Source organism: Artibeus jamaicensis, unplaced genomic scaffold, assembly GCF_021234435.1.
Source record: "Artibeus jamaicensis isolate MK-2021 breed Jamaican fruit bat unplaced genomic scaffold, CSHL_Jam_final contig_444, whole genome shotgun sequence".
In the NCBI taxonomy this organism is placed as follows: Eukaryota; Metazoa; Chordata; class Mammalia; order Chiroptera; family Phyllostomidae; genus Artibeus; species Artibeus jamaicensis.
The window spans coordinates 992,846-1,020,037 of NW_026521831.1; the positions used below are offsets into that span (position 1 = coordinate 992,846).

The 27,192-nt window shown below is 44.1% G+C and overlaps 1 protein-coding gene across 2 annotated transcripts in view; it reads left to right on the plus strand.

The window, feature by feature from the left end:
- Positions 1-27,192, plus strand: part of PPP1R13B (protein phosphatase 1 regulatory subunit 13B) — a 75,686-nt gene that overhangs the window by 21,695 nt on the left and 26,799 nt on the right. Inside the window, exons 1-4 of one of the 2 annotated variants that reach the window (XM_053666049.1) lie at positions 4,364-4,418; positions 12,059-12,206; positions 15,206-15,325; positions 22,187-22,263. In XM_053666049.1, coding sequence (XP_053522024.1) covers positions 4,398-4,418; positions 12,059-12,206; positions 15,206-15,325; positions 22,187-22,263 — 366 coding nt within the window. In that variant the 5' untranslated portion in view covers positions 4,364-4,397. Of the gene's footprint in view, positions 1-4,363; positions 4,419-12,058; positions 12,207-15,205; positions 15,326-22,186; positions 22,264-27,192 lie in introns of those variants that run through there. The other variant, XM_037164272.2, reaches the window with a different exon arrangement.

Below are 27,192 nucleotides of genomic sequence, written 5' to 3' on the forward strand. Positions count from 1 at the left end.
TACTTTTCCTTTGTAAATTGCATTCTGATTTTGTATCAAATAGTATTTACTGTGGTGAATCTATGCACATGATTATATTAAGGTAGTGATTTTCAATTAATGGGCTGCAGAGTTTCTAAAACATGCAATACCTATTTTTTTTATTAAAAAATTTTTTTAATACCTGACTATTTAGTCAGGGACACTGACCTCTTTTCCCTTAGATTGTCAAATAAATAAAAATGACAACAGCCAAGACAATAGCCATCCAGTGTGAATAAACCGAAATTTTACCTATTTTTTCTCAGATTGGTCAAAAATACAGTTTTTGGTGTGCTGCAAGATTTTATTAATAATTTTTTGTGTACCATGAGATGAAAAATGATGAAAATCACTGTATCAGGTGTTCTTCAGAGACATAGTTTTGCTAATTATCTTTGTCGTTTTAAGCTTTGTTTTTTGCTGGAAAAAGGATTAGTGTTCAACTTTTGGTATTAACAGATATGATAAAATAAGATTTGTACAACTATAAATGTTTATTACTTGAGAAAAAATATATACAAGGAAATGATGTGATGATTACATAGGTCGAATGATTGGCACAGCTCAGTTTTAAAAACAGCAGCTTCATTGGAGTGTAATTCATAGTCTCAGGATCATCCGTGTTGTAGCATTTACTTCAGTCCTTTTTTTTTCTTTAGATTTTATTAATTTATCTTTAGAGGGGAAGGGGGGAAGGAGAGAGGGAGAGAAACATCAGTGTATGGCTGCCTCCCATGCGTCCCCTGCTGGGAACTGGCCTGCAGGGAACCAGCCTGCAACCCGGGCATGTGCCCTGACTGGGAATCGAACCACGATTGTCTGGTTCGCAGACCCGCACTCAATCCACCGAGCTATACCAGCCAGGACTTCGGTCCTTTTTTGACCAAGTAATAGTCCACTGAATAGACAGATCACATTTTGTTCATCCATTCATCAGCTGGTGCTGTTTCCACTTTTTGGCTATTATGGATAATGCCTCCATAAATATTAGTCTTCAAGTTTTTATGTAGACATGTTTTAATTCTCTTAGGTATGTATCAAGGAATAGATTTTTAAAAAACTGCATATAGGACTATGTTATCTTGATTTTTACAAAAAATATGTAGAAAGAGAAAGTCTTATTTTGAGAATTGTTGGTACACCTAAGTTAAATTTTTGAAAGGTCAAGAAAATTTAGCCCTGACTGGGTGGCTCAGTTGGTTGGAACATCATCCCATACAGCAAAAGGTTGTGGGTTCGACTCCCAGTCAGGGCACATACGTAGATTGTGTGTTAGATCCCTGGTTGGGACACAGATGGGAGGCAATTAATTAATGTTTCTCTCTCACAAAAATAAATAAATAAATCCTCAGGTAAGAATTTTTTTAAAAGAAAAGAAAATTTTAATTAAAACATTTATATAGTTTTGGTGAGATAATCTTTATAGTTGATTATTTAGAAAAACATGATTCTTTCTTTGTTCTGGTGCCCTTGTCTAGTGATTAACTTTGCATTTTAGATATTTTCAGCTATAAAAACGAGATAAACCAGTTAATTTGAAAGGTTATTAAATAATAGAGAGTATATCGTACATAGCAAGGTATTTATTAAAACTTTTGCTATCTTTCCTTGTTTATTTTGAAGCAGTTTAAAGTGTCGGTTCAGCTCATAGCTTTGGAGTCAGACCAGGGTTTGATACCGCTCATGCTTATCAGCTCAGTGACTTTGAAGAGTGACTTGGCCTCTCCAGGCCTCCGCCCCTGACCTGTGAGATGAAGGGCCGTGTCTGGCACACAGCTGGTGTGAACCCAGTGGGTGTGAGGCATGCATCGTGGTGCCTGATACTGAGCCCTGGTGAGCGGGGTGGGAGTGCTTTCCTCCCCAGCAGGAGGAGTCCCAGGGGTTCCCAAGGCCCTGGGAGGGGAGGGGTGTCTTTCAAACTCTGGAGCCATGACCCACACTAGGAAGCCCTTTTACAGGTGACTCAGTCAAACACACATACCCACGGTCACGCCTCTCTGTGTTTGGGTGCACAGGGTGGGGTGGCAGTAGGGTTGCAGCTGTGAGTACGCGAAGCATGGAGTTCACGCTTGTGTTGTTATTAACTGTCATGTTGTCTGTTTTATTACAACCGTAAGCCTCCTTTTGTCCACCCCTGTGTATAGTCAGACTTTCAGGAGATAACACTGACCATGTGTGATGGACTACTTTATTTTTAATTTAAATTAATAGACTTTATTTTTTAGCAGTTTTAGGTTTACACAAAAATTGAGCCTCACCATTTACTCTATTATTATTATTAACATCTTGCATTAGTGTGGTCCATCTGTTACACTTGATGAACATTAATTTTTTAAAAAAGCCCATGGTTTACATAGAGGTTCATTATGTTGCACAGTTCTGTGGGTTTTAACATACGTCCTGTCGTGTTTTCACCATTAGAGTGTCGTACAGTGTAGTTCCACTGCCCTGAAACCCTCTGCACTCCCATGCTCCTCCCTACCCAGCCTCTGGCAACCACTGACTTCTTTGTCTCCGTAGTTTTGCCTTTTACAGAGTGTCATATGACTGGAATCAAAGAGTATGCAGTTTTTTCAGACTTCTTCCACTTACCAGTAGGCATTTAAGATTCCTCCACATCCGTCTGACAGCCTCCATAGCTCATTTCTCTGTGTCACTGAATAATATTCCACTGTCTGCATGGACATTTTGTTTATCCGTCACCTGCTGAAGGATGTCCTAGTGGCTTCAACTTTTAACATTTAGGAATAAAGCTCCTACAGATATTTGTGTGTAGGTTTTTATGTATATGTAAGTTTTCGGCTCATTTGAGTAAATACCAAGGATTTCAATCACTAGATCCTATAGTGGGAGTATGTTTAGCTTTGTAAGAAACTGCCGGACTGTTGTCCGGTGGCTGCGCCGTTCGCATCCCCACCAGAAAGTTCCTAGTACCCCGCACCCGCACCAGCATGTGGTGGTGTCAGTGTTCTGGGTTCCGGTTGTCCTGATGGGAGAGAGGGTGTCTCGTTGTTTAACATTCAGTTTCCTAATGACATATGATGTTGTGCATCTTTTCACGTCCTTATTTGCCTTCTGCCTGTCTTTGACGAGTTCTCTTTATTTAATTGGGTTCTTTCTTTTCTTATTATTGAGTCTTACGAGTTCTGTGTATATTAAAAGTGTAAGTGCTTTATGTTTTCTCCCAATTTGGGTCTTGCTTTTTTGTTTTTTTAAATAGTTTTATATTCCTCTATTCTGTTCTGTTAGAAAACAAAACTAGTCCTGAGGCACTTGATTTTGTAGCCCACTGGTAGGTTACAACCTGTGGTTTGAGAATCAGTGTTCTATTTCCAAAATAAGGATCAGCAGGGGTCAGAGTCAATACTACCCTTTTCTTGTTGGCACTCTTGTGCATTTCCCAACTGGGGACCAATCAGGGACTGTACCCTCAACCCAGGCATGTGCTCTGCCCTGGAATCAAACTGGCGACCTTTCGCTTTGTGAGGCAGCACCCAACCAAATGAGCCATACCAGTCAGCTCTTTCTTTATTTTCTTTAGACTTCATTCTTTTCTCAAAAAATTTACAGTGGGGGGGGTGGGGAACTCACTCCAGTACCTTACAGCAGCACCTTGCGGGAAAAGGGAATTCTTTAACAAGGCATGTCCGTGGTGTCTGGGTTCGAGTGAGTTCTGACAAATGTCACATAGGTGTGCGCAGGCGCCTGACATTCACACTAACATTTTTTAAAGATTTTATTTATTTATTTTTAGAGAAAGGAGAAAGGAGAGAGAAAGAGAGCGAAAAAACATCGATGTGTGAGAGATACATCGATTGGTTGCCTCTCACACATCCCCAGGTGGGGGACCTGACCTGCAAAGCAGGCACGTGCCCTGACTGGGAATCAAACCGGCGACCTTTTGGTTTGCAGGCTAGCATTCAATCCACTGAGCATACCAGCCAGGGCATACACTAACATTTTTTAAAAGATTTTATTTTGCCCTGGCCAGGTGGCTCGATTGGTTGGAGCATTGTCCCATACACCAAAGATTGGGGATTTGATTCCTGGTCAGGGCACATACCTAGGTTGTGGGTTTGATCCTTGGTTGCCGTGTGTATGGGAGGCAACTGATCAGTGTTCCTCTCACATCACTGTTTCTCTTTCTCCCCACCCATGCCCCCATCCTCTTACTCTTTTTCTGTAGAGATCTTGAAGATGAGAAGGCAGGCTCCTACCCTTCATGTCTCAACCTGTTGTCAAAGGGAACTTTCTGTCTAACTGGGGGAGCTCGTTGAGTGCCTGCCGCGTGCCAGGCAGCACTCCAGGCCCTGGGGAGCGGCAGTGAGCCAGCTGCAGTTCCTGCTGTCATGGAGCCTGTGTTCCAGTGAGAGGAGATGGAGGACACACAAATACATGTGAGACGTAGACCGGGTAGTGGGAAGTGCTAGGAGGAAAGAATGAAGCTGGGTGAGAGGTTAGAGAGGGATAGAGCAGGGTTATTGAACAGATTCGGTCAGGAAGGCTTCCATGAGCAGAGGCCTGAACTAAGAGAGTAAAATGTGGGCATGTCAGCTGCGGAGGGGAGATGGTCCTGGTGAGAACAGCATGCGCCCCAGGGCCTGGAGGCGGGGCCTTGGCTCACCCTGTTGGGAGAACAGTGAAAATGCCATTGGGACTGGAGCAGGGAAGTGATGGAGGTGCTGTGGGAGGTACAGTTAGAGGTGTGCCTGTGATGCCAGTTATGTGGGACCTTGTAGACAGGACTCAGGACTTCGGAATTTATTCTGACAGAGTAAGTAAGGAAACCATGGGAGGGTTTTGAGTGAAGCGATGTATCTGAAGGGCAAGAGTGGAAACAACGGATTTGGTTGCCCCTTCTGAGAGGTGTGCGTGGTGGCCTGGGCCAGGGGAGTAGCAGTGGAAAGAGCTCTCAGGTTCTGTGTTCTTGCGAATTAGGGTTGATAGTGTTGCTAGCACATGGTTTGTGGAGTATGAAAGAGAAGGGACCTCTCGAGTCTGTGTGATTTGTGCTCCTTGCTCTGTGTGAATCTGTGCTTTTCCATTTTTAAGAGAGGCAGGTTCAGGGACGTGAGATGAGGCATTTAAGGAGATTGTCTGAGATTTAGTTGTCCTTACAGCCCCAGTGTTGCTGAGGTTCTGTAGTGATGAGCAGTGTTGTAGCACGTGAAGGCCACAGGGGAGATTCGTGTTGATTCTCGTGTTGGGACAGGTGGCCCACTGAAAGCTGAAAGGGTCTTTTTCTTTTAAATTTTTTAAAAAGATTTTGTTTATGTATTTCTAGAGAGAGGGGAAGGGAGGAAGAAAGAGAGGGAGGGAAACATCGGTGTGTGGTTGCCTCTCACGGGTCCCCTACCGGGTGAATCAAACCAGCGACCCTTTGGTTCACGGGCCGGCACTCAACCATTGAGCCACACCAGCCAGGGCATAAATTTTTATTTATTGATTTTAGAGTGAGAGAGGAAAGAAGAGGGGTGAGGGATAAGGGGGGGGGATGAGAGAGAGAGAGAACTATCTATTTGTTGTTATACTAGTTGATGCATTCATTGGTTGATGCTTGTATATGCTAAGTGGGAATTGAACCAGCAACCTTTGTGTATCAGGACAGTGCCCTAACCAACTGAGCAGTCCACAGGGCTGAAAGGGTCTTCTGATGTCCCCCTATTCCCACCTCAAATGATCCTTGCTATGGCTCTTATGTGCTGTTTACTCATAAGCTACCAGGTAAATATTATGAGTTACTAAAATCTGCTTTGGCTTTTATTATCTTATTTCTCCTCAATTATTTTTTGTTTTCCCTGAGTTCCTTTTCCATTAAAAAGTGAAAGTAGTGTAGCCCTGACTGGTGTGGTTTGGTGGAGTGAGTGCCAGCCTGCAAACCAAGGGTTTGCTAGTTTGATTCCCGGCCAGGGTGCATGCCTAGATTGTGGACGGCCCCTCCCCTGGTAGGGGGCAGGTGAGAGGCAGCCATACACTGATGTTTCTCTCCCTCACTTTCTCCCTCCCATCCTCTCTAAAAATAAATAAAAAATATTAAAAAAATTTAAAAGTGGAAGTAGTGGGAATTAGAGAGCTGAAGGGTCTGATACCTTTACCAGGAAAGTCAAGAGATGTTGTCCTTATGGGTGTCCCATCCCTGTTGTCTGCTGAGCTCCTGATGAGAGGGCCAGACGCAGCTGGCCCTGGGAGCAGCGTCCCCACGCAGTCTCGGCAGAATCAGTGGCAGAGCCAAGGATAGAACTTGAGTTCCTTTCTTTTTTAAATTTTTACTGAATTTACTGGGGTCATGTTAGTTAATAAAATTATATAGGTTTCAGGTGTACAATCCTGTAATACATCATCTGTATGTTGCGTTGTGTGTTCATTGAGTTTCTAGTTCAGTTTCTTTGTGCCACATCAGTACAGTTTCTTAGAGTCTTTTCTAGAAGTTTACTTTTTAAAATCAGCTTTATTTGGGGTATAATTTATATACTACAAAATCCACTCTTTTTAAAAAAGATTTATTCATTTTTAGGGGGAGAGGTGGGGAGAAAATATGGACAACTGTAATTGAACAATAAAATAATTTAAATTAAAAAATGAAAAGGCAACCTAAAAAATAATTAAATAAAATAATGAAAAAAATACTTATTCATTTTTAGACAGAGGGAAGGGAGGAAGAAAGGGAGGGAAACATCTGCGCATGCTTGCCTCTTACCCACCCCCTACTGGGAACCTTGCCTGCAACCCAGGTGTGTGCCCTGAATGGGGATCACACCCGAGACCTTTTGTTCACAGACTGGCACTCAGTCCACCAAGCCACACCTGCCAGGGCTAAAATTCACTCATTTTAGGTGAACCACTCAGTGATCTTCAGTAAATTTGCAGAGGTGTGCAGCTATCACCACAGTCTAATTTTAGAACAATTCTGTCACTCCCAAAAGCAAATTTTGTGCCCGTATGCAGTCACTCACCATTTCATCTACTTATGTCTCTGTGAACTTTTCCTGATACAGACATTTCATGTAAAGAGAATCATATACTCTGTGGTCTTTTGTGTGTGGTCACTTTCTCCCAGCATAATGTTTTCAAGGCCCATGCATGTTTGTAGCGTGTGTTAGAACTGTTTCTTTTCATGGCTGAATATTCTGTTGTATGATAGACCACATTTTATCATGTATTCATCAGTTGATGGACATTTTGGTTGTTTGCATTTTTTGGCTACCATGAATATTGGTGCCATAAACATTTGCATAGGAGACTGTGTGGACATAGATATTTTTTTCTCTTGGGCAGGTACCTAGGAGTGGAATTGCTGTGTTATATGGTAAATCTGTGTTTAACCTTTCAAGAAACTGCTGAACAGTTTTTCGGAATGGCTGTAGCATTTTATATTTTCTTCCTCATCAACACTTGCTATTTTTGAATAATAGTATAGCTCCTTTTCTTGTCTTGGTTTTGGGTGTTTTTCCCCCAGCTTTATTGAGAGATAATTGACATGTAACACTGGGCCATTGTGTGATTGGCATATGACTCTGTATAGCATTGTGTGCAGCATCACGATTCGGTGCCGCTCTGTTTGCAGATAGTTCCTACTTTTTAGTGGCTTATGCATCCCTACGTCCTGCTTTGCTTTGATTTCCTTTGACTAAAAACATTCTTTCAATACCAAGTTGTAAACATTTTAAAGGCTCTATGTAGATTATTTAAATGAGTGATAGCTCAGACATCCTTGGAAGTAAAGATAAGGTGGCCTCCGGAGTTACCTGATCCGGTGATGCAGCCACCTCCTGCAGCCCCCACCCCTCATTTCCTGAGCTGCCCCTCGAGTGTCCAGCCTTTTACTCCAGTGCTGAGTTAGAGAACACATGTCCTGCCCACGGAGGCATTATGGTCATTCAGGGTGTTTCTGGCTTTTTTAAAAAGTAAAAATATGTGCAGCTGGAGACACACCTAGCTGATTTCAAGACGCGGTCACAACTCCCTTCCATGAGTCACAAACTCTGTTCCAGGAGAGGATGCACTCTTGAGAAGCCCTACTAGTTCAGTGTGAGAATGTTGTACTAAAAATAGCCACCCTCTGTCATCACAGGAGAGTGGAAGAAGATCCTCTGTCTTGACCGGGCCAGGATGCGTAGACAGTAGGGTCAGGAAGGACTTCTTTTTGTGTGTTCATTTATTGTTTATTGATGCATTCATTGCTTGTTTCTTGTATGTGCCCCCACCAGGAATTGAACCTGCCTGCCACCTTGGTATATTGGGGCAGCAATTTAACCAACTGCGCTATCCAGCCAGGGCCCCAGGGAACAGCCCTGAGAGGAGGTGGGCGTTGGGGATTATGGAGGAGGAGCAGGGGCAGGACAGAGGGGGCAGTCTGAGAAAAGACATAAACAGGACGTGCTTGTTACAGCACATTGTGTAACTCTGCCAGTTTTTCTAACTGCAGTTAAACAAATCTTTTCTTTTCAACATATTAATCTTCTAGGAAAGTTAAACATTAACTTCTTTTCTGTTGTTTTTTTAGTTCACTTAATCCTTACCCCTGTTGGGCTTCATCTCCATTTCATATGTCCTATTAAGAAAGAAAAAACCTGCTACTCATTAAATTGTGACATGCTATCAGTTGTAAGATATAGTATGATTTCAGTGATGTTACAATATAAACAGACTTCTTCTAGAATCAATATTGTATGATATTTGTGTTGGAGATTCTTCAGGTTTCTTTTAAGCTAAGGAAATCTTGCTATAATAACAGTAGCAGTCACATGCCTTTCCAGCTTTAGGGAAGTATCTACTGTCCAGGTCAATACCAGCTTAATTTATCTCAAGCTTTTAAATCTATCATGATTATAATGAAATTAGCTTTGGTTGAATAATAGAGATTGGGGGAAATGAATTTTACTAAGAGTAGGAAAGATAGGTTTACTAAAAACTATAGAATAGAATTAAAAAGTAATGTTTTAGTGATCTTTGCATAAGTTTTCTGGGTGTTCTTAGTTTTTAAAAATCAGTGTCTGTGCTCTTGCTGAGTAGTTCAGTTAGCTAGTCCGTTGTCTCAGTACACGAGGGTTGTGGGTTCGATTCCTAGTCAGGGATAAGAATCAACCAATGAATGTGTTGGGTTGGCCAAAAAGTCCATATGTTTTTTTCCATAAAATAAAAGACACATTTTTCACTTTCACCAATAACTATTGATTTGGATATTTTGAGTATGTCGGCTATGTGCCCCCCACCCCCGGCTATTGGCTTCTAGTGGGGAGAGGCCAGGGGTGCTGCTAAACATCTTCCAATGCATAAGACAGCTCCACAGCAAAGAATTATTCGGCCAAAATGTCAATAGTAGCAAGAAACTTCACAAACCACTTTGACACTTTTGATCAGTCACAGCACCTTCTCCATACACTGCACAATCTTTTCTTGCATTTCAGTTGCTTTTTTCCCTTTCTTGAAATAATAAAGCATGATATGCTGAAGGCTTTGCATGTCTTCCATCTTCAGTATTAAAATGGTTGCACAAAATTCACCAATTTTGGTAAGTTTTTAAAAAATACGCACTGATATGACAGCTGTAACAATGCAGTCTAACAAATTGTTTTGAATGAAGTTAAATACACTGAACACTGCTGGAGCCATTAGATGTAAAAATATGTAACAGACTTTTTGGCCAGCCCAGTGTAAATAAGTAGAAGATGGTTAGATGTTTCCCTCTCCCTCCCTCTGCTCCCTCCCCTCCCCCATTTCTCTCCCTGACTCAAAAAATCAGTCAATTTTTAAAAACCTTTAAAAAAATCAGTGTTCAGATTCACAACTATGCTAATCTCCTTCTTCTCTCCCTCCCCTGTCATGTTGATTCATGACAAGTTATTTCATGAGCTGAAAAATCTTGTTAATTCAAAAAGTGCCCCCAAAATAGTGTCATGCATTGTTCATTCTGACAGCAAGTTCATGAAGAACTCTGCTTTCCTGAACAAGAAAGTGCAAGCTGAGCCCTTCTGAGTGTTAAAGAAGGGCTGCTGTGTGCCTGTCGGGGAGTGAGCATGTGAGGCCCGGTTCTGGCCAGAGCCTGGTGTTCCAGAAGCAAGTGATTGTGTGACACTCACTAGCTGGTCATTCGTTCGGAGAACAGGCCACGGTGCTGCAGCAGGCACAGGGGTGGGGAGCAAGGGTCCGCAGTGAATGCAGAGCGAGCCCAGGGAGTGGAGGTGATGCATGTACAGGAGGGGCTCCGGTGGTTTCCCGGGCTTCTGATGTAGAAAGCGCGGTGCAAGGGAGGAAGTACAAGGTCTTGGACAGCTAGGCTGTGGGCTCACATGTGAAGATAGTCGCCATAAGAAGTATAAAATAACTGTGTGAACAAGAATAAAAACGTGTTCCAGGCGTTTTGGTGGGGCTTCGAGCATGAAGGCCTTTTCAGTCTGGACTTGTTCACACTGAATCCAGGAATTACCTGTTTCATTACCAGTTCTACAGATTCCAGGCCGTTTGTTTCAATACTCAAATGCCCCGTGTTTTTTTTAAATATAGGTTTCTCTTATAGGTTAGTGAGCAGAAATAATTTTAATTTCTTATAAAATAGAAATGTGTTTATGGCATCTAAGAAGAACAGAAGGAAAAGTGCATGTTTGTTGAGCGGGCTGGCGGTGTGTCACTTAGGCTCCTGCAGAATCCCTCAGTTCCGTGGTGTGGCGGAGGCTTTGTTTTTGTGTTCTTCACGGAGACACCAGGCTGTCTTGTGCCTGCCGTGCACTAGACGTCGGTGAGGTGGTGGGAAGTGGAAGATTCGGGACTGAGCTGCTTGAAGGAGCAGAGAGCCTAGTGAGGGGCGGGAGACGTGTTCATGCTCTGATGTCATAAAGACACACGTGAAGATTCTTAGTCACAGAAGAAGAGACAGTGTCCTCCCTCGTGAGAGGTGGTGAAGGGAGGGTTAGCAAAGGTGGCAGCGTATGAGCTGTGTTTTGAAGGGTGAATAGGAGTTTACTGGCCAACAGGAAGGGGGCAGAGGGACAGCCTGGGAGACCGGGATTGGAACTGAGGGGTCAAGGTCCCGTGTGGGCAGACACTGGGACTGAAGGCTGGGGGGCTGTGAGGGAGGAAGGGAGTTGGCGGTTTCTCCTGCAGGCCAGGTGTCCTCAGAGAGTGTGCTGTGGGAATCCGAGCCCCAGAGTCAGGCAGGACAGGGTCTGTGCACAGGACAGCCTTAGCCTCTGAGTGCTCGGCAGAGACCTGTTTCTTGTTTATGCTCCAGAAGAAAATGTCTTGGGAAAGGGCTTCTGTTAGCAGTGCGGAGCTCCTGAACACCTGCACTTCTGGGAGGGAGTGGCGTCACTGGCTTCACATGATGGGGCTGGTCACCCTGAAGTGGGGAGGGATCCTGTGGGGTGAGACCAGTGCATAACTGGGGTCAGTTTTTGATAAGTAAAATCTGACCATCGATACAAAGATGTTCAGTCTCAAAACTTAGGAATTTAGGGCTCTTCTAAGGAAAAGCATTTTAAGATGAAAAGTTAGGGGATAATTTTTATTTGCTGATTTTGATCAAACATTGAACAGCAATGCTCTATAATGCTGTCTGAGAAAAAGCAAACCTTTGGTTTAAACAGTAATTTAAGAGTTATGTGTTTTGGAGGGGGATTTTTAAAATCCCTTCCAATGTGACCCCTTCAAATCTTAGATCAAATTGTTAGGATGTTTTAAAGGTTAAAAAATGCTGGAAAATTTTTATTTTCAATTTTTTCAAATACATTGTGTTGTATTTTTATATTTCAGGGCCACTTGCTTTTCTTTTACTATGATACATTATTTTCTTAGCCAAATTTTTAAAATAAATTAGATTTTTGGTTTTTTGTTAACAATTTTAGGAATCTTTTGTATGGCTAAAAAATCCTCTGTATTTCCCAAAACTGATCCTGTAGACTTTTGATGGGAGCAGGGACGGGGTGGGCAGAGGTGGGTGGCAGTGGTTGTGGGGGGTGGGGGATCACTTTCAGTTTACAGATTAATCTCTTCATGACAATGACTCTAAGTTACAGCTTTAATTTAATCTTTTCTCTTACAGATGATATTAACCGTGTTCTTGAGCAACAATGAACAGATTTTAACAGAAGTTCCTATAACACCAGAAACAACATGTCGAGATGTTGTGGAATTTTGCAAGGAACCTGGAGAAGGCGGTTGCCATTTAGCTGAAGTGTGGAGGGGAAATGGTATGTGCGGGACCCTGTGAAGGTCACTGAGGACATAACATTTACTGTTGATCAATTGCACAACATTTTTCCTGGTTCTTAATTACCTGTGGTAATAAGGAATTGGGTGATTAAAATAAAACTGGTATGGTATTAGATAGGGACAGGATTTTACGGACGCTGGTCATGAACAGGTATGTCATGTGCTTTGACCCTCATTGTAGCCATCTGAAGGGACAAGATCCCTGTCCCTAAAACCTCACAGTGTCGTGTCAGTCACAGGTTGAGTCGTTCATCTGCTCTTCTTTTACCAGTAATAACATCATGAAGGCAGAGACATCGTTTCCCTGTGTATGAAAGTCTTTAAATTGTAGGCCTTCCATAAATACGTACTTACTAAAGTGGGAAGAGTAAATGCTGGTGCTACATTTAAGGACTCTGTCTGCTAGCTGGGCAGCGTAGCCAATATGACTAGTGAATACAGAAAATTCTGCCACATAATTTGGACTCTTAAAGGAGGGGCTGACTTTAGATGGAATAGGATATACTAAGCAAGGGGAGCAGTGTGAAGGGAGGACAAGAGAATGTGTGTGTGCTCCCGAGACAGTGTTGAGGGGAGGGAGGCAGCAGGGTAGGGACCAGACCAGCTCCCGCAAGGCCTGCAGCTTTGGCAGCCAGCAGCCTCGACACGGCGAGAGGTGACCGTGCAGCCCGCGTGGGCCGGTGTTGGGGGCAGGGAGAGACAAGCAGCAGCACTGGGAGTCTGAGGTGGTGATGAAACAGGTGAGCATCCAGATGGACGGGTGCAAGGGCACTTAGGGATGGTCTGTGAAACCTGACTTTTACTTTCTTTGTTTCTCAAATTGAGGTAGGGTTGACAACATTGTGTTAGTTTCAGGTGTACAACATGGTTCGATATTTGTCTGTGTTGCAAAATGACCACCACTGTAAGTCTGGCTCACATTCATCACCACACCCAGCTACAGAGTTGTTCTTCTTGTGATGAGAACTGTTTAGATCTACTCTTTGAGCACACATTAAACATGCGGTAAGAAGCGCAGACACTTCCCTGTTAGAGTGTCGTCTCACACGGGGCCGTGCCGGCCTGCTCTGTCTTGTCCTAGTTTTAGTGTGTCTACTGCCCAAGTGACGGCTTCTTAAAATTTGCTTTAACCATAGTTGACATACAATATGATACTGGTTTTCGGCATGTGACATGGTGATTAGACACTTCATTCCTTACAGAGTGGTCACGGCGCGTCCAGTGCCTGCCCGGCTCCACATATGGTTGTTACGGTGGCACTGACTGCATTTCCACACTGAACCTCACGTCCCTGGGGCTAATTGTGTACCTGGCCATCTGTCCGTTCAGTCCCTTCACCGTCTTCTCCCAGCCCCCAAGCCCCTCCCATCTGGCAACCCTCAGTTTAGTCTCTGTATCTGAGTGTATTTCTGTTTTGTTCATTTATTTTGTTTTTTAGATTCCACACATAAGTGAAATCATATGGTATTTGTCTTTATCTCACTTATTTCACTTAGTATAACAACCTCTAGGTTCATCCATGTTGTTACAACATGGATGGGTTTCTTTTTTTTATTGCCAAGTAATATTCTGTTGTAACATATACCCTGCCTTCTTCATCTCTTCATCTGTCATGTTCAGCAGAGGCGCGACCATGTCCGTCCTCGCGCTCATGTGCCCTCAGACCTGCCCGCACAGCATACGGGGTTTGCGTGTCTGCGAACAATAGGGTTTTCCTTGTTGTGGAGACCTTGAACTTACCTAGGACATCTTGAATGTATGATAGGACTGCACTCACCAAGTTCTTTCTCTTGAATGAAAGTCAAGTTGTCAGAGTGAGCAGAAGGGAGAAAAGATAGTGTTCAGTTCTGTGCTGCCACTCCCAGACACTTCTAGAAGCTTCAGGGTTTGCTGATAATCCTTCCTCATTTTCTTTTTTTAATTTTTGAAAAGATTTTATTATTTATTTTTAGAGAGAAGGGAAGGGAGGGAGAGAAACATCGATTGTTGCCCCTCACCGTCCCCCAGCCTGGGACCTGGCCCGCAACCCAGGCACGTGCCCTGACCGGGAACTGAACTGGTGACCTTTTGGTTTGCAGGACATTGCCCATCCCACTAAGCCATGTCAGTCAGGGGTCCTTCCTCAGTTCCAAACACAGTAGGGGGAATATTTCAAGATTTCCCTTTTTTTCCCCCTTTGAGATAAAATTCACACAACATAAAAATCACCATTTTAAAGTCTAAATTAAGTGGTTTTTAGGACATTCACAGTGTTGTGCAGCCATTACCAATCTCTGTACCTCCCCATTCCTGCCTCCCCCAGAGCCAGGCAGCTGCCGTATTACTTTCTGGCTTTACATAGTTGGTATTCTAGGTGCCTCACAGGAATGGGATCGTACACTCAGGGGCCTCTTTCGTCTAGCTTCTTTCATCTAGAATAACGTTTTCAAGCTTCATCCATGCTGTAAGAATGTATTAGTACTTAATTCCTGCTTCTTGGCTGAATAATAGCCATTGTCTGATACACCACATCTTATTCCCTCATTCATCAGCTACTGGACATTAGGGCTGAACTTATTGGCCACTATGAATGATGCTGCTGCAAACGTTCAAGTGTCTGTGTGGACTCACCGAATGTGCCATTCTTCCTTTCCATGTGCTGTTACCACGTGTAGCATTTTAACGAACAGCGGGGGCGGACTGATTTGTCGCTGTGTCCCTTGGAACAGTGGGGAGGCTCACCGCTCCAGGAGAAGTGCTGTGAAGGGCGTTTCTCAGTGTTTCCTGTGTGATGCTGGACAGTTGCTTTTATGTTTACTTCTGTGTAGTGGTCGCCTGAGTCACTTCCCATTCAGACTCCTGCTTTTACTTCATTCAAGTTAGAATTCGTGCTTGTAGTGTTCCTGGATTCTAGTAAATGTGTATATTTAAATTTATTTTTACTCTTGGTAAAAGTAGTTGGTTTGTTTCTGAAGAAACGAGTTGTGTTTTTTTCTAGAGCGTCCCATACCCTTCGATCATATGATGTATGAACACCTGCAGAAGTGGGGGCCACGGAGGGAAGAAGTGAAATTCTTTCTTCGACATGAGGATTCCCCAACTGAGAGCAGTGAACAAGGTAGATAAGTGCTTTTCCCCCATGTGTTCATTTCTGCTGTAAAAGTTAACTTTAAAAAGTAGGAGTAAGTATTAAAGTATTGATGCTCTTTCTCCCTTTACTCACAGTGGTGAGCAGGAGAGTTGGTGTCTCACTGTCACTGCGGCCAACAGTGGCCTCCTGCTCCTTGGGCATCGGCCCCCACTCCCTCCTCAGGCCTGTGATCTGTTCAGTGATGCACTCAGACCCGTGTGAGGGCACTTGCTCTTTAAAGGGATCACTTTCAACAACTACCAGATGGGTCAGATACCTAGACTGTAAGAATCAATACAGCCATGCTCTGTCTGGGTAGCTCATTGGTCAGAGCACTGTCTTGAGACACCGTGGTTGGTGGTTCAGTCCTCAGTCGGGGCACATAGAAGAGTCAACCAATGATGCATGAACATTTGGAACGACAAGTTGCCATTTTTTCCTCTCTGTCTCTCAAATTAATAAAGAAAACAATTTTTTAAAGAATAAATAAAACCGCCCTGGCTGGTGTAGCTCAGTGGATTGAGCGCAGGCCTACGAACCAGAGTATCGTAGTTCGATTCCCAGTCAGGGCACATGCCTGGGTTGCAGGCCAGGTACCCAGTATGGGATGTGTGAGAGGCAACCACACATTGATACTTCTCTTTCCCTCTCTCTAAAAATGAGTAAATAAAACCTTAAAAATAAAAAATAGTAGTTATAAAAAAAAAAGACAAAGCAAAACTCCATCCCAGAGCCTAGGGCTGGGCTTTGTATTTAAAATAAATAAATAAGTAAATAAAATCATGAAAAGATTAGAATTTTGAGAAGTAGTCTTTTAAAAAAATTTTTATGGTGCACAAGACCTTTCTAAGTATAATGCTAAGCCATAAAAGATAAGACAAACCAAATTATTTAAAAAAAAAACAACTGTGTGCATGGCAGTGTCCACCCTAAGCAATTTCAAAACGTAAATGATAAACTGGGAAACAGCATTTATAGCACATTAGCCAAGGGCTCATTTCTGTTATATGAGCAGTCATACTTTGGTACTCGTTGGCTTCAGGACTCATCAAACCCTGTAGTCGTTGCATTTTGATGAGAAAAAAATGTTTCCACACTCAGTGCTTGCTTGGGACTCATGACACTCGGTAGAACTCACATTAGTCACAACGCTGCCCCACAAGAGAAAAATGCTTCATCATTTGCCACTCATTGGTTTTGGCACTCGACACAAGTTCTGGAACCAATAACGAGGAGTACCTAGGTACCACTGTAAAGGGTTCCTAAAAATTCACACACGCACACACACACAGAAAAGAACCAGTAAAAAAAAAAAACAAAACGAAAAAACCCTGTACAAATATGCAGTTCTCAGAAAAGGAAGTATCCGTAGCCGTAGGTTGCATGAAAAGATGTTCAGCCTTACTCCTAATAAAGAAAACACTGATCCTCTACTCCACCTGCCACACTGGCAAAACGAGAGAGAGCATTTAATAACTGTCCACAAGGAAGCTGAGTGACAGGCATGCATCCACGCGGCCGTGGGAGTGCCAGTCGGCAGCTTTTGCAGAGGGCGATTTGGTAATATCCGTTCTGCTTACAAACGCATGAAACCTTTCACCCAGCCAGCTCACTTTTGAGAACTTACCCTGAAGCTGTGCCTACACACACAGGCTGGCGTGGACGCAGTGTTACTCGGGCAGCATTTCTGACAGGGGCAGCCTACCTGCCTGCCGGGGCGTTGGGCTCCCGTGGTGCATCAAACAGTGGGCTGCTCTGCAGCCGCAGAGAAGCAGCTCTGTGCCCTGACCACCTCCCGGACACGCTGCGTGAATAAGCACTGTGGGGAACAGTATGCATACCTGCTACTGTCTGTGCGACAGGGACGAAAGGGGGACTGTGTATGTCCGTGTTGGCTGGTCATGGATGCAGCATCTTTGGAGACTGAGGCGCTGGTACCATTGTGAGTGGGAGTGGGGCGCTGCCAGACCAGGAAGGAAGGGAGAGCTGCGTATTGTGCATCTGTTTGTGCCTTTCGCATTTTGAACCATGGGAATATACTGCCTCTTTTTAAATTAAAATTTAAACAAAACATCTTTTTTTCTAAAGCATATATGCTGTACAGTGGAGAGACCCTTAATTTGTTATATAACAGTGGTTGTGGCTTACTTCTGGTATTTAAAAAAATAAACAACGAAAGGATATTCTTCTGTAAAAGAGATTTTTTTAAATAAAGATTTTCTTTGTTTTTAGAGTGGAAGGGAGGGAGAAAGAGAGGTAGAGAAGCAGCAGTGTGTGGTGGCCTCTCACGCGCCCCCTACTGGGGACCTGGCCCACAACCTGGGCGTGTGCCCTGTTTGTGAATTGAACTGGTGACCCTTTGGTTCACAGGCCGGCACACAATCCACTGAGCCACACCAGCCAGGGCTGTAAAAAATTTCTTTATGCAAGTTATCTCTCTTTATTTGTATTTTCTATTAAAGGACTTTCTGCCCCTAGGATGAGTCATTCTCTACTTTGAGATCATCTCCACAGCCGCCATTCCTGTCATAGTGCTGTGTGTTTACAGCACACTGTCTCTTCTGGCTTTTATTCCTCTGGCTGCTGGTCACCCGGGGTCAGGAGACCACGTCTCCAGGTCCAGCTCTTCATCCACGAGCACCTTTGACAAGGGCCTTCCCTGCCTCTGCACCAAATCCTCTGCCAAGGATTCACTGGCCGACCCTAACATGCTGCTCTTGTGCTAAGAATCTGTTACCTCCCTGCTGAGCTCTCCCAATGTGTTTGGCCTCCCTTCCCTAGCTGTGTGTAGTTGTGCTTTCAGTTTTATCAGTATAATGTGTGACATAACCCTAATGTCCTGTGGTGGGGGGTGGGGAAGGGTTTTTTGATCTCACTTCATGAAGTTTAGAAGTGATAGGGATACTTAAGAGACCTGTCTGGAGTCATAACGCAAGTATGTAATTTACGAAGCTATCTTCTAGTACCCACCTGGCACCATATATAGTGACTGCAGTATTATTGGCCATATTCCCTATGCTCTGACTGTTTTGTAACCGGTGATTTGCACTACTTAATCCCTTCTGTCTTTCACCCAGCCTCCTAACCCCCTTCCCATCTGGCAGCCTTCAGATGGTTCTCTGTGTCTATGAGTCTGTTTCTGAGGGGTGTATTTCTGGTTCATTTATTTTGTTCTTTAGATTCTACATATAAGTGAAATCACATGGTATTTGTTTTTCTTTGACTTACTTTACTTAGCATAATACTCTCTAAGTTCACCCATGCTGTTGCAAATGATAAGGTTTCAGTTTTCATGTGGCTAAGTGATATTCCATTGTACATATGGACCACATTTTCTTTTTCAACTCATCTACTGATGGACACGTAGGTTGCTTCCAGATCTTCGTTATTGTAAATAACACTGCAGTGAACATAGGCATGCTTGTGTTCTTTCAAATTAGTGTTTTGGATTTCTTTGGATAAATACCTAGAAGTGGACATTGCTGGGCCATAGGACAGTTCCGTTTTTTATTTTTGGAGGATGCTCCACACTGCTCTGCACGCCCACCAGCCTGCACAAGAGCTCCTTCCCTGCATCTTCACTCGCGCTTGCTGGGTCATCGGTGGCAGCCCTGCTGGCAGGTGGGGGGTGGTTGTTCCTTCTCCCTCTCACACCACAACCTCCCTTTTGTAGTCACTCTCTCCTGCCCTGACTCAGAACGCGTCCCCACCTGTGATGCTCTGCCCTCTGCTCCGCCTCTCTCCCTGTGCTTATGCACATTCTTTTGTTAAAAGGTTTTATTTGGACTTCCACCAAGATGGAGGTGTAGGTGGAAACACTTTGCGTCCTTGTACAATCAAATCTAAAAACAAAGTTTTAACAGTAATAAACGCGACCAAACCATACAGAAAATCTAACAATATGGAGTCCAAAAACAATGAACCGCTCAGCTAAACCAGTGAGAGGGGCGAAGCCAGCAGTGGAGCGGGTCGGGCAAAAAAAATCCCCCGACCCGGGCTGTGCGCAGGCAGCTGAGGGCGAGGATCCCAGGTGTGGGGTAGCTACGGGCAGAACCCAGGGAAGGCAGGGCATGGCTGGCTGTCTGCGGTCGGTCGCGCATTTGCGTGCAGATAAACCAGTGAAGAGGCAAGCATTGAGACAGATCGTGCAGGCCCTGGTGGCGCAAGGCGGGCTCGCACATTTGCGCTCAGATAAACAGGCGGGGGCGAGCGGTGGCTAGCGGTGAGCAGACTGGGCGAGCAGAGAGGACCGCCATTGTTCCCACTCTGACCCCGCCCCCACATATAGCGTCACAAACCAGCGACCTGGGTGGCCCCACCCTGGTGAACACTTAAGGCACCTCTCCTCATACTTAACAGGCACAAACAGATCAAAACATGGCTCAAGAACAACTCAGAGCCCCAGAGCCAATAAATCTAAGCAATGAAGAAATAGCCAAACTTTCAGATGCATAGTTCAAAACACTGGTGATCAGGAAGCTCACAGAACTGGTTGATTTTAGTCACAAATTAGAGGAACATATGAAGGCTGAACTAATTGAAATGAATGGTAATGCACAGGAAACCAATAGTAATGGAAAGGAAACTGGGACTCAAACCAAGGGAGCAGACCAGAAGGAAGGAAAAAATGACCAAACAAAAATATGAAGAAACAAGAATTCAATAAAATGAGGAAAGTCTTAGGAACCTCCAGGACATCTTTAAATGTTCCAACATCCGAATTATAGGGGTACCAGAAGGGGAAGAGGAATAGTCACAAGTAGAAACCTTATTTGAACAAATAATAAAAGAGAACTTCCCCATTCTGGCAAAGGAAATAGACTTCCAGGAAATCCAGGAAGTTCAGAGAGTCCCAAAGAAGTTGGACCCAAGAAGGAACACACCAAGGCACATCATCATTACAGTAGCCAAGATTAAAATGAAGGAAAGAATTCTAGAAGCAGCAAGACATAAGGGGACAGTCACCTACAAAGGAGTTCCTATCAGACTGTCAGCTGATTTCTCAAAAGAGACCTTCCAGGCAAGAAGGGGCTGGAAAGAAGTATTCCAAGTCATGAAAACCAAAGACCTACAACCAAGATTGCTCTATCCAGCAAAGCTTTCATTTAGAATGGAAGGACAGATAAAGTGCTTCTCAGATAAGACCAAATTCAAGGAGTTCATCATCACCAAGCCCTTATTATATGAAATGTTAAAGGGACTTACCTAAGAAAAAGAAGATAAGGAATATGAACAGTGAAAGGACAGCAAACTCACAGGTATTAACAACCACACCTAAAACAAAAGCAAACTAAGAGGACAGCTAGATCAGGAGTGAACCATCAAAATGAAGATCACATGGAGGGTTAGCAACAGGGGAGTGGGAGAGGGAGAAGGGGGGAGAAGGTGCAGAAAATAAGTAGCATAGACAGTAGGTAGAAAATAGATAGGGGGAGAGTAAGAATAGTAGGGGAAATACAGAACTTGAGACACGTGTTCATGAACTAAATGGGGGAATGGTGGGGGAGGGGTGTGCAGGGGGGAATGAAGGGGGGAAATAGAACAAATATAATGGCATAATCAATAAAATTAAAAAATATTTAAAAAAATAAAGAATTCAATTTAAAAAAGGGTTTTTTATTCTTAGAGGGGAAGGAACAAAAGGAGTAAAATATCGCTGTGCAAGAGAAGCATCAATCAGTTGTATATTTTCATTATCCCCCCCCCCCCGTGACCCTGTTTCTGGGGGACTCTGTTCTTGTCCCTCCATCTTCTGCTGCCAGTTCACTGTACACCTGTTTATGCACTGTGTGTGCCTTTGCTTTGTGCACAAAGAATGGTGTTTCGTCTCCCAAGAACCGGCCCGTGCCCCTTGGGGCACCATCACTCTCTGAGAACGCGCGGTTCCAGGGAGACGGCACGTCCACGGCACCATCTTCCTTCAGGTTTTTCAAAGCAGCAGGAGGACGTAGAAACAGTGTGCGCGCCTGTCTGGCTTCAGCACTGGGCTCATGGCCCTTGGAAGTCACGTGCTCTAGGTAATAAAGCTGGCGTGGGCGAGTGCCACAGTTCTCAGAGTGGCATCGCAGAAAAGCTGGGGAGGCGAGAGGAGGGGTGCAGGCCTTTGATGCCCGTTGACAGTCGTGCCTGCGACTGCAGACCCACCTGGTACCTTTTTGTGAAAATATGACAGGACATGCAGAGAACTTTTTTTAGTTTAATGTGAAGCCATTTTTAAAGATTTTATTTCTTTCTAGAGAAGGAAAGGGAGGAGGAGAGGGAGAGAAACATCCATGTGCGATCCCATCCTGCACGCCTCCTGCTGGGGACCTGGCCTGCAACCCTGGCATGTGCCCTGACTGGGAATCGAACCAGTGTCTCCTGGGTTCACAGGCCAGCACCCAATCCACTGAGCCATACCAGCCAGGGCTAATGTGAACCCCCTTTTTAAAAAAATGCTAGTAAGGATCACTTTTGTGCATTAGGTTTTTCATTATGGATGTCAAGTTCTATTTTAGTCTTCCAACACATAAAAACCCTTTAAAAATTTTAATAACAAATTTCATGTGGTAAAATACACAGAGCATAAAATTTACCATTTTGACCATTTTTAAGTGTTAGAAACCTGTAGATATAAGTCAGTTTTAAGATTCTGAAATAGAGTGTTAGATGAAAAAATTTTATTTAAGCAACTGTTCATATATACATATATACACACACAGATTAATTGTGAAACATTCTTCAGCTGTACTGAGTCTTGAATTGTTCATACTGGTGGTTATACTTGTGTTCAATAAGTATTCGAGTAAGTGAAAAAATGGGTAAAAAATAGTATGTCTTTCAGTAACTTTGGTCTTCTCATTTTCTTAGGTGGCCGTCAGACCCAAGAGCAAAGGACCCAGAGAAATATAATAAATGTACCTGGGGAAAAACGTGCTGAAAATGGGGTAAGCAACAGTAAATTACACTGAAATTTTCATAGACTTCAGTATATTTTAATGATTATGCTATTACAGTTGTCCCGTTTTTTTCTCCCCTTTACACCCCCTATGCTGCACCCCCTCTCCTATCAGTGTTCGCCCCCCACCCCTTAGTTCATGTCCATGGGTTGTAAGTATAAGTTCTTCAGCTTCTCCTTTTCCTATACTATGCTTGACCTCCCCCTGTCTTTTTTCTTTTTTAAGGTTTTATTTCTTTATTTTTAGAGAGAGGGGAGACAGAGGGAGAGAAACATCAATGTGTGGTTGCCTCTCACTTGCCCCCTACTGGGGACCTGGCCCACAACACAGGCATGTGCCCTGACTAGGAATCAAATCAGTGACCCCTTGGTTCACAGGCCGGCACTCAGTCCACTGAGCCACACCAGCCAGGGCTCCCCCTGCCTATTTTGTACCTACAAATTATGCTTCTTATTCCCTGTGCCTTTCCTCCCATTCTTCCCTCACTACCCCTGATAACCCTCCACATGGTCTCTATTTCTGTGATTCTGTTCCTGTTCAAGTTGTTTGCTTTGCTTTTGTTTTTTATGTTCATTTGGTAGTTGAGTTTGTTTTCATTTTACTGTTCATAGTTTTGATCTTCTTTTTCCTAGATAAGTCCCTTTAACATTCCATATTATAAGGTCTTGGTAATGATGAACTCCTTTAACTTTACCTTGCTGGGAAGCACTTTATCTGCCCTTCTATTATAAATGATAGCTTTGCTGAATAGTCATCTTGGATGTAGGTCCTTGCCTTTCATGACTCTGAATACTTCTTCCCAGCCCCTTCCTGCCTGCAAGATTTCTTTTGAGAAATCAGCTGATAGTCTTATGGGAACTGCTTTGTAGGTAACTGTCTGCTTTCCTCTTGATGCTTTTAAGATTCTCAAGTTGCAGGTTCAATTCCCAGTCAGGAACATTCCTGGGTTGCTGTCCAGGTCCCCAGTGGGGAGCACTCAAGAGGCAACCACACACTGATGTTTCTCTCCCTCTTTTTCTCCCTCCCTTCCCCTCTCTCTAAAAATAAATCAAATATTTAAGAAAAAGATTCTCTCCTTATTTTGAATCTTGGGTAATATAATTATGTGCCTTAATGTGTTCTTCCTTGGATCCGATATCTTTGGGACTCTCTGAGCCTCCTGGACTTTCTGGAAGTCTGTTGCCTTTGCCAGATTGGGGAAGTTTTCTTTCGTTATTTTTTCAAATAAGTTTTCAATTTCTTGTTCTTCCTCTTCTCCTTCTGGCACCCCTATGATTCGGATGTTGAAATGTTTAGTCTTAGAGATTCCTAAGCCTGTCCTCACTTTTTAAAAAAAGATTTTATTTATTTATGTTTAGAGGGGAAGGGAAGGAGAGAGGGAGAGAAACATCAATGTATGGTTGCCTCCCATGTGTCCCCAACTGGGAACTGACCTGCATCCCAGGCATGTGCCCCAACTGGGAATGGAACCACGATCCTCTGGTTCGCAGGCCCATACTCAGTCCACCCAGCTACACCTGCCCGGGCTCTCCTCACTTTTTGAATTCTTGTTTCTTCATTCTGTTCTAGTTGAATGTTTGTTTCATTCTTCTGTTCCAAAACATTGATTTGAGTCCCAGTTTCCTTCCCTTCACTGTTGGTTCCCTGTATATTTTTCTTTATTTCACTTTGCATAGCTTTCACTTCTTCCTCTATTTTGCATCTGTACTCAGTCATTTCTGTAAGCATCCTGATTACCAGTGTTTTGAACACTGCATCTAGTAGGTTGTCTGTCTCCTTATTGCTTAGCTCTTTTTCTGGAGTTTTGTTCTTTCATTTGGGCCATGTTTATTTCTCTCAGCACACCTGTTACGTTGTAAGGGGCAGAGCCTTAGATATTCGCAGGGCAACTGATGTCACTGCATTGTGGTGCTGTGTGGTGGGGAGGGTCTGAGGGGGAACAGTCCTGCTTGCTTGGCTCTTGATGGCTGTCAGTGGCCTGGCACCACTACCCAGAAGCAAATTGGGCTCTTCTGGTGCTGATTCCTGGGTGAATGGATTTGTGTATGTTCTAGGAACCCATGGGTCCTTCCCATGAACTGTCCTGTGAGGCTCGAGTTTCTCCCACCACTGCAACCCCCACAGGTTTTTACGGCAAGAGGTTCTGAGGCTTTATTTCCCCATGCTGGAACCCTGGGTTGAGTGGTCTGTCTCACTCCCCAGTTATTCCTCCTGGTTGATCTGCACACAGATGTGGGACTGCCCACCAGCTGCCACCTTGTTATGAGTCCTGGCCCCCCTACTCCCCCACCCCCATTTCCCTTTCCAGTTCCTCCTACCGGTCTAGATGAATGTTTCTTGTATAACTCCTTGGTTGTCGGACTTGCATACAGTTCATTTTCTGGCAGTTCTAGTTGTTTTTTGTTTTTAAATTTGTTGTCCTTTTGGTTGTGCGAGGAGCCGCAGTGTGGCTACCTATGCCTCCACCCTGGCTGCTAGTCAAATTATGTTGAAATTATTTAAATGCTTTTTACAAGTACTAGTTTTGGTTACATTTTATTTTTAAAGAATTATTTTTTACTAGAAATGATCATTTCTGTTGACTAAAAATTCTTGTGAAGTTGTGAAGAGGTGGTCACTGAGTGGGCTCATTGGTCCACGCTCAGTCTGCGCATTGGGTGGCCTCACACAGAGCTGGGCCCTCCATGTGCGTCCTGGAGCAGCAGCCTGACACCTCCATGTGTGTGGCCCTGGACCGTCCCCTGGCAGCTGGTGGATTCAGCTTCTAGGCTGAGGTGAGCAGGCAGACTGGTTTTGTATCTTCCATGTTGGTGTCTTAACTTTTCTGTCCCGCTTTGAAAGACACCTGGCCAGAGGGCCGATGCCCTCCTTACAGCTGTGTGCAGGATGGAGCGTGCCCTTTGTCCCAGGGTGTCACGTCGGAGACAGGGCCAGCACCGGTTACAGGTGTGGAAGTGAGGAGGGTTCTCTTTAAGAAATGCTGGTGTGTCTTAAAGAAAGAGCATGAGGGAAGTTTTCCAGCATGGCCTGGAAATTTTAGTAATAACTTTTCCAGATAATTTTAACGCTAGAAAATTAGTTTCTTTTCTGGTTCTGCCACCACCTAGGTATGTAATCTTCTTCCTTTGCACAGTGCTTGGCACAGCCAGACACTGGCGAAGAACCGTTCTGGAGTGTGGAGGGCCCAGAAGGTGGACCAAGTTACATCGCCTCTCTACTTTCCAGCTTACTATTACTGAGTTGCTATTTTAGTTACTTTATTGGGTACCGTTGTGACTTTAAATGATACACGTAAATCTCTGTTTCTCTGTTCTACCGATTAAATCATATCTCTGGATCCTCCTCCCTCTAAGATGAGGGTATTTAACAGCTCCCCCGCCCCCATCTCGCCACCCCCCAGCTCTTTCAGCCATACTTCTGTGTTGCCGAGGCTGGTAATATGTGTGCACTGTTATCTCACTACAATTAAGCCTTTTGTACTTTGTAGGTTGGCTATAAAGTTTAAACCGTGTAATGGTGTTTATTACTTTAGATTTTGCAGCTATCTACTGCAGAGCCAAGTGACATACTAGGTTATATTTCCTTTTCTCTGGTTCCAATGTCCTGATCCTTGTGCCACTCAGGAGAACTGTTGCCAATGTCAGGGTTATAGATTCTCTTCTACCCTCCAGTTTCTTAAGGTCATTTCTCAAGTCCTCTTCTCCCACCATCTGACAAACTTGTCCACTCCAAATCCAGAGCCTCTGTGGGGTTCTGCCAGGCGTATCTGCTTCAATAAGTCTTGAGATAGAAAGACCCAGATGCTTTTGGTGGGACTTCCATCATTTGGTCTGGCGTTCCCCCATAGGGCTCTCTTGCCTTGCCGGGGGTGAGAACCCCAGGCCACAGTGCCACAAGCATCCGAACTCACCTGTCCAACTAAATTGGGCAGATTCTCTTGAGTTATAAGGTTTCCCAGGAGCTGAACTTCAAGGAAGGTGAAATAAACACATCAAGTGGGTTTTGTGTTGAGGGGTGTGCACGTGGGTGATAAAGGGAAGGGGCCTGGAGGAGCAGGGTTGGGGGGGGGGACCCAGGGAGCTCTGAGGCCTGAGCTGACAAGCTTGTGGCCTTTTCTTCCCAATGGAGTTGTTTCTCATAAAAATGGAGACAGTGTTTATATTTTAAGATACCAAAATTAAATGTGTTTGTAGCCTTTATGCGACTTGTAATTAGAGGCAGGTAGAGAGCTAGTCCAGAGGCACAACCTCGTGCTGGAAGCATTACATCAAAGGTGTTGCTGCGTTTTATGGCACACACACCTGCCTTTTAAGCCTAATAATATATTACCTTTGTAAAGCACTTCATTGTCAAAAAACACTTCTTTGTGCAATTTTAAAGCTAATATGATATTAAAAACCTCTTTCTCCAAAAATGGTTTTGAGCATGCCCTGGCGGTGGAGTGATGGTGCATGGAACCTGGCAGCCTTGTGGGTGGGCAGCGGCCGGCAGCGGCCGAGCAGCAGCTGCAGGGCTGGGTGTGTGGGCTGCTGAGGAGAGAGGCTGGGGAAGCTCTGCTCTCTGAAAACTGCAGGTCAGTGAGTCCAGCCGCCTGGGAGGTAAATGCCCAGGGCTCCGCAGAAGTCTGGGGTGGGTCTGGAATATTCTCCTTAGGACTCTCTTTTCCTTCTGGGTTTGGGAACCCCAGGCCACATGTGCATGTCATACGCTTTCAAAACTTATTTGTCCAGAGACTTCCGCCAAGATGGAGGGATAGGTGGATGTGCCGTGCCTTCTCACACAACCAAGTTTAGAGACAACTAAATATTAGCAACAGAAAACACAGCCAGAATACGGAAAATTGAACTTTTCGGAAGTACGTTAACAACAAATTCTTCAGCCTGACCGGTAAGGGGCGAAACCAGCGGCTGGTGAAGC